The sequence below is a fragment of the Myotis brandtii genome, unplaced genomic scaffold, assembly GCF_000412655.1.
Source record: "Myotis brandtii unplaced genomic scaffold, ASM41265v1 scaffold50, whole genome shotgun sequence".
Taxonomy (NCBI): domain Eukaryota; kingdom Metazoa; phylum Chordata; class Mammalia; order Chiroptera; family Vespertilionidae; genus Myotis; species Myotis brandtii.
Genome location: NW_005369061.1, coordinates 450060 through 458184, shown reverse-complemented (window position 1 = coordinate 458184; position 8125 = coordinate 450060). Strand labels below are relative to the sequence as shown.

Here is an 8125-nt window from a genome sequence, read left to right as displayed (position 1 = left end):
ATTTGGGGGCCTGGATGCTTGACCCATTTCCTGTGCAAGTAGACCCCTTCCATTGTCAGTCCAAGTCATCTGGGAATAAAAAGAAAGAAAAAAACTGAAATCAGCAATTTTCTTTCTGTTCTTTATCATGCCTTTTGATTTTAAAATTTGAAGTTTTCCAACAGTAGTTACTGAATTAAAAGAAATAACTAAAATTGGTTTTGTCTAAGTAATATCATTGCTGGTTTGATATCTGATAAAGACTGTTAAAAATCTATTTAAGGCAAGCATATTTTTCAGGTTCCTTTGACACTCATAATTTTTTATTTTAGTGATATTAAAACAATGTTTTACCCCAAAAGGACTATAAAAATTATATTTTTTTATTAAAGTACTTAAAAAGGTCTAAAAGAACTAAAAAACTTCTAACAGAAAGAGTCAGTAGCCCATCTTTCTTCTCTTCTCACTCACCCCAGGTCCCCTCACTAGGGGCAATTCTTTTTTGCCCATTTAACTGTTTCTTCTGGCAATAGCACATTTCAATATTTCTAGTTTTTGTAATATTGCTATCTTTAATTCATCAATTTTAAACCTTGTCAATTGATTTTCTCTTTATAGATGAAAGCTTAGTTGTTACACCACCATTCTCTTACCCTATCCTCCTGATGTAGTTATATTACAAATGGGGATTAAGTCAAAATGCAATGTTTACATGATTTTGCCAATGCAAATATTATCCACAACTGAGCACTGCAGCATATTTTGATTGCTCCTTTTTCACTTTTAATTTTTCATGAAATAATTGCATTTTATTTTTTAAATTGCTTAATTTTATTTGTACTTCTTGATAATTCCTACCCCTTCCATTTATCTCTTTATATAATTTCCCAAAAGTTTACATTTATCAGGTAATATTTTTAGTTCTAACTTTTTTTTTGAGCCATTCCTTCTAGAGATTTTAATTTTCTTTCTATCTGGAGTCTTCCTGCACCCCCGATCTGCTACTCAGCTGCCTTCCTGATATTTACTTTTCTGACCTCATAGAAATTTATTTTGCCATTCTCTTAGTTCATTCTTTCTTGACCTACTCCTGTGTTTTGAGACAGCATTTTTCCAGTAGTTTTCTGAGTTAGAGCGCATGATTGGTAAATTTTTTGAGACCTTTCATGTCTGAAAGTTTGCCAGGTAATAATAATTTAGAAGACACTGCCCATTGTCTTTTTTTTTTTCCAGAAATTGAGATATAATTCAATTACCACAAATTTCACCATTTTAAAGTGTACCATTCAGTGTGTGTGTGTGTTTTTTAGTATATTCATCAGGTTGTGTAACCATTACCACTATCTAATTTTAGAACATTTTTATCACTCCAAAAGAAACCCAGTACCCATTAGCAGTCACTCTCCCATGCCCATCCCCATCCCAGCCCCTGGCAACCACCCATCTACTTTCTATCCAGTTTTGCCTATTCTGGACATTTCCTATAAATGGAATCATACAATATGTGGCTTTTTGTATCTGGCTTCTTTCACTTAGCATAATGCTTCAAGTTTCATCTATATTCTAGCATGTATCAGTACTTAATTCCTCTTCTACAGCCAAATAATATTCTATTATATGGATATCCCACATTTTACATATCTATTTATCAGTCAATAGACATGTGGGTTGCTTCTACTTTTTGGCTATTGTACATACTGCTACTGTGAACATCAGTTTACAGGTTTTTGTGGTGAGCATATGTTTTTAGTTCTTGTGGTTATGTAGCGAGGAGTGGAATGCTGGGTCAAATGTAAACTCTATGTTCCTAAGGAAATGGCTCCAAGGTCACAAGAAACTTGGAATCTTCCAAGATTGCTATTGAGAAGTCTGTATCCTTTCTGATTTGATTCTGTGCATGTGACCTTTATCTGTGCCACACACCCCTACCCCCAAAGCTGTAGAATTACCTTTTATCTCAAAGACTGTCAAATTTCATAATGATATGCTTTTATATGGGTCTGTTTCCATCCATTGATATGAGCATTCACTGGGCCTTTTCAATTGTGAAATTCAGGTCCTTAAGTCCTTGATAATTTCCTCCATGGCATCAAGGTTGCTACTTATGACTGTGGAATTTGTACACTGCACAAAGGTGCTCTACTGAGGAGGTGGGAGGGGGCTGAAATCGAACCAGGAGTCCATTCATTAAACTGTGTGCTTTAGCATAAGGCCACATCTGCTTGTATGAGGGGCATCTCTTTCTTCACACACCTTTTTCTGCTCATCAAGCTATGTGCTCACAGAGTGCATTCTTCCATGGTGGGTGTCTTTTTCTCATTTACACAAAGATGACCTAGAGGTTGGTGGTGGCCCTGCCCTCTTTTCTGTATTGTGTCTTTGGAATTCCTATTGTTTAGACATTGGATCGCCTAAATTTAGTCTCCCAAATCCTTGTATTTTTCCTCCTATTTTGCATCTTTTTGTCTTTTTTTCCCCCACTTTCTGAGACATTCTCTCAACCTTCTAATCCTATTGAATGTTTGTTTCTGCATGCTTTAATGTCTAAGAGCTTTGTTGTTGCTGTTCTTTAAATACTTGCTATTACAACATCTGTTCTGTTTCTTGAATGCAATGTCTTCTCTCTCTGAAGGTATTAGTGATAATTATTTTTTAAAGTTTTCTTCTCCCTGTTGTTTCTCCTCTTTCCTTCTGTCTCAGTGTTTTGGTGTCTGTATGTCATCTTCTTTACATCTCCTACACACTAGGCAACTCCTCACCCCAACCCTAGAAACTTTTTCCTCAGAAAAGGTAACATAGAAAGTCTCTGACCTAGGGGACATCAGACACAGCTGAGAAGGGAGAGTACCAGAGTGGAAACAGGGAGAGTATGAGTGTGTCTACTGAATACTGAGACACCTGTAGGCTTTCCCCACTAAGCTCCAACAAAAAGGAGCAAACAAAAGGCACAAACAACTGATACCTACACCACTGAAGTGCAAGAAAATAGTGCAGGACTTTTATTTGTAATAAATTTATCCCATCAATGTCGGATTTCTATTTTTTACTGTTTTAAAATAAATAATTTATAAATAAATATACATATATTTGGATCATGTTCAACATCTGTTACTGATAGAGGGATATGATTTAAGAATTTAAAAGCCACTGTATTAAAGTATGAATTTTTATAAAGATAAATTGCATTGATTTCAATTTGTACATAATTTGATTTATGGCTACATCATTTTGAAAAGCCAATACAATGTGATATTGTGCAGAAGTTGTGCTTACCATAGGAATGAAATGAATGCAAGAACTCAATGTTCAGCCTGGAATAAACTTCCACCCAAACTTTGATAACTCAAGAAAAAAAGTGGAAGATTTAACTTAATCCAGTGTTAAAGCAGAGATCCATAAATGGAGATTTAATTAGAAATATCCCATATTATTCTAATGTTTTAAGCAAAATGAATTTCCTCTGTAATTAAAAGTTTGATTAAACTCGAATCTTTTGAAATCAATAGGTTTATAAACAGATTCAAAGTTTGTCTCAGCAATTATTTTAGCTCAGATGTCTTCAAATAATTTACTATAACCCTTACCAATGCAAAGCAAAGCAAAAAAACAAAAACAAAAAAACACACAACAATTTCTTATGGTTAGAAAAGGAAAAAAAAAAGTAGTATGTTTGCTTGAAAGAATTGTAAAATCTGTGCAACTACTGCAAAGATCTGGCATCTATCCACCACAAGAGGGCAGCAGTGCTCAACCACTGCTAATGGGCACCCCACAAAGCAGCAATTTTCAACCCGTTTCTGTGCCACCACACACTGGTGTGCCACAAGAATTTTTAAAACGTGCAATACCTGACTCTTTAGTCAGGAGCACTGACCTCTTTTCCCTTAAACTGTCAAATAAAAAAATGACAACAGCCAACACAACAGCTTTCAGGTGTGAATAAATCAAAAGAATACCTTTTTTTTTTTGTCAGATCGACAAAAAATATATTTTTTGGGGTGCCACAGAATTTTAGTAATTAGTTTCTGTGTGCCCTCAGATGAAGAAGGTTGAAAATCACTGCCACAAAGCAATGGAGGCTTCATTCGAGGAATAAATTAAAGCCAGCTGTGAATACATCAATCTCTCACTGGAAAGGGCAGGAAACAGAAACTATGGCCCAGACAGGTTTGGAGCTTCTGTCCCTGGTAACAAGACAGGAAATAAGCAACAGGGGCTTGTGAAAGGGAGTGACCTCGCTCCCTAGTCTCGTGTCCTTGAATCACCATGGAGATGGCTGACTGGCTTAATAATGGTTGCAGATAGGAGTCTATTCATTTGGATGTCAGATAAGAACACTGTGGCAGGCATCAAAGAAACAGAGCTCTTCATGGGGATTTAGGAGGGGGAGAATAAAAGCTGTGGGGAGCAGGAGAGCTGTCATATGTCAGAAAATCAGTTAGGACTGGTTTTAAAAGTATTCTGGGGTGAACTTTTGTTTAATTAAATTCATAACATTAAGATAATCAGAGTACTCTTTGCAGCCTATAGCATTACTTTGTTTCAGGAACTAATAAATACAAAAAGGGATCAATTATAACAAAATGCACTTCAAAATTGTACATTTGTATGTTGATTGGTCTAGTATTACCCATAACATGAGATGAATCAGGTACATTTCATGTGCTCTCATGACCAGCATTTGTTTTTATTCATAATTGTCACTAATGTTACTGAGTTATAATCTGAAAAGACTTGATATTTGAAAAACCTAACTTAATTATTCCATAATTGAATGTTGTTTCAATTCAACATTTATTGAACACTTATAATTGGGAGAAGACAGTGCCTGTGTGTGTGTGTGTGTGTGTGTGTGTGTGTGTGTGTGTTAAAAGAGAATTCTAGAACATTGTGTCTGCGTTTTAAAGTCGGTTTAAAAAAAATTTGAGACTTGTGAATGTTTTCCACATTTTATGTGCCTTCATGTTGATAGGAGATAGGGAAGTAAAATATGTTGTCTTTCATTTAATAGATAGCCATAAGTAACAATTGTCATTGTTAAAGAGCTATGGATAGCCCTGGCCAGTGTGGCTTGCTTGGTTGAGCATTGTCCCAGGCACTGAAAGGTCACTAGTTTGATTGCCAGTTACAGCATATGCTCAGATTGTGGGTTCAATCCCTGGTTGGGAGGCAACCAATCCATGTTTCTCTTTCTCTCTGTCTCTCTGACCCCATCCCTCCCTCTCTCTCTAAAATCAATTTTTTTTTAAAAAGAACTATGGCCCTGGCCAGTTTGGCTCAGTGGATGGAGCACTGGCCTGCGGCCTGAAGGGTCCCAGGTTTGATTCCAGTCAAGGGCATTTACCCTCGTTGCGGGCACATCCCCAGTGGGGAGTGTGCAGGAGGCAGCTGATAGATGTTTCTCTTTCATCAATGTTTCTAACTCTATGTTTCTAACTCTCTATCCCTCTCCCTTCTTCTCTGTAAAAAAATCAATAAAATATATATTTTTTTAAAAAAGAACTATGGATAGGAGATGATATTTAAAACCTCTTATTCAATTATAAGTATTATTTATGGTTTATTCAACTCAAATCAGCAAACATTGTTGATTTAGGCATAGACCTGAGGGTAGGAGGCATCTGAAAGAAGGCAATTAATATTTTTTTTAGCAACTACTCTGTGTCAGATTTTCACATATCTTTTCTCATTAATTTTTATAACAATTCTGAGGTATTATCCCTGTTTTATGGAAGAAGAGACAGGTTCAGAACAATTAGGTGACCTGCTCCAGGGCACAAGACTAGTTGGGATAAAGTCAAGATTAGAACCTTTGCCCGGCTAATGTGGCTCAGAGGTTGAATGTCAACCAATGAACCCAGGGCACATGCCTGGGGCTGTGCAGGAGGCAGCTGATCAGTGATTCTCTGTCATCAATGATGTTTCTATCCTTTTCTCCCTCTCCGTTCCTCTCTCTGAAATCAATACAAAAATATTTTAAAAATAATTGGAACCCAGATCTGTTCAACTCTACAGTATATTCTTTCCATTAGACCAGTGGTTCTCAACCTTCTGGCCCTTTAAATACAGTTCCTCATGTTGTGACCCAACCATCAAATTATTTTCGTTGCTACTTCATAACTGTAATGTTGCTACTGTTATGAATCGTAATGTAAATATCTGATATGCAGGATGGTCTTAGGCGACCCCTGTGAAAGGGTCGTTCGACCGCCAAAGGGGTCGCGACCCACAGGTTGAGAACCACTGTGTTTGACCATTCTATCTGACCATTAGTCATTGACTTCTGGGAAAAAGTAACTTTTATAAATGGCAGTTTAATACTTTGCAATTTTACATGAATCTTAATGGTATGGAGTGATTCTATATTTTAAAGTAATTTTAAATTAAGAAATATTTCAAACATAGAAGTTTGAGACTAACACCTGTAGTCATTATGGACCCATATTCTATATCCAAACTTAATATTATGCGTGTTTGAGTCAGACTTTTTTTAAAAAAGAAAACATTTTAAGGCCCTGGCTAGTGTTCTCAGTGGTTAGTGTCAATGAGAGCACAGAAGGGTTGCAAGTTTGATCCCAGCCCGGTTGGGGTGGGTGTGGGACACAACCAATCAATGTTCTCTCACATTAATGTCTGTCTGTCCGTCTGTCTCTCTCTCTCTTCCTCTCTCCCTTCCTCTCACTCTCTAAAAATCAATGGAAAAATATTCTCCAGTGAGGATTAACAACAAAAAACATTAAAGGAACAGTTGAGACTTTCTACCTCTCCCTGATCCTATTTTCTTCCTCCCTAGAGAAAATACTATTATGAATTTGGTATTTATTATGCATGATTTCTTACTTTTACTACATGCTTATGAATCCATAAACAATATAATATTATTTTACAGGTTTTAAAACTTTTAAAAATTGTATCCAAAGAACATATTATCCTACAACTTACATTTTGTGTTCAATGTTTTGAGATTTATCCACATGATATATATAGCTCTAATTCTTTAATTGTTGTTAAATGCTGTGTAGTATTTCATTAGATGACTACACCAAAATTTTTAAATTCTTAGATATTTAAACAAGATTCTGCTATGGTTTTTACTCCAAACATATCTAATGAACTTTCATCATAATAATGGAACTTACATTTTAATTTAAAAAGTGCAAAACTATTCACACTAACTTTTTTTTCCCCTTTGGTGCAGGTCATTCCCGAATCAATGTGTGGAAATCGCATAGTATTGTCATGGAGTACCTATACCATTGGTCACACATCTGTTTAGCTCTCATAGAACTAAAGATAAAACTAAGTGGTGCTATTATACCCCCATTGCCCTCAAAGACCGACTCCTGTGTGTATGCAAAAATGCCAGGCGCAAGCTTGCTAGGTAAATGCTAATGGAATTGGTGCTGTATTTAGAATATTTTTGTTATGTGCAGTTTTGTTAACTATAAAATATTTTCAATTGGAAGAAAATAGACATAGTCTGCTCCTAGACACTTGCCTCAGCACTTTTTAAAGTCAAAAGTGCTACCTAAGGAGAAGTTAGATCTAAAAAATATACAGTTAAGGTAGCCATAAATAAATGCATGTTATAGAATATATTCAAAACTTTCCTTTCAATTTTAGTTTTTATCTGTCATGGGACTATTATGCTTGGCTGAAGAGAGTTATTTTCATTCTTTTAAGGTACAGAGTAAAGACCGAAGATTCAGAAAATAAAATGGCAGTTTTTACATCAAAAGAGTACCAAATAATAAAGATTTTAAGAAATGGACTGGGAATTGTTTTTCTAATTTTTCAAAGACTAATATGAGCACTACCATTTCTCCCTCCTCATCACCACACACACACTTACCTTAGTAACAAGTTATTTCAATAAATAGAAATCCCTGTGGGAAAATGTTTGTCCATGACTCATGGGAAAAAGAAAACACCTTAAAAAAAATAACAACATAACCTCTCAAGTTCAAGAACTACAAAAAGAATTTATATTTACTTAAAGATTGTTAGTACAGCAAACTTTACTGCTCTGTTGTGAGATTTCATCTTTGCAATAAAATATCTGATGATAGTCCGTTTTTAATAAAATTTTGGGAAATTAAACTTCATTTTTTTTATTTGGTTGAAAAAATATGTTGTGTTCCAAACA

At 35.4% G+C, this 8125-nt stretch overlaps 1 protein-coding gene across 1 annotated transcript in view; it reads left to right on the top strand.

The window, feature by feature from the left end:
- EFCAB5 (EF-hand calcium binding domain 5) overlaps positions 1 to 7703 on the top strand; it is a 72704-nt gene extending 65001 nt beyond the window's left edge. Inside the window, 2 exon segments of the mRNA XM_005876919.2 lie at positions 7178 to 7360; positions 7663 to 7703. Of these exon segments, the coding sequence (XP_005876981.2) occupies positions 7178 to 7360; positions 7663 to 7673 (194 nt within the window). The 3' untranslated portion in view covers positions 7674 to 7703.
- Positions 7704 to 8125: the final 422 nt, after the last annotated feature.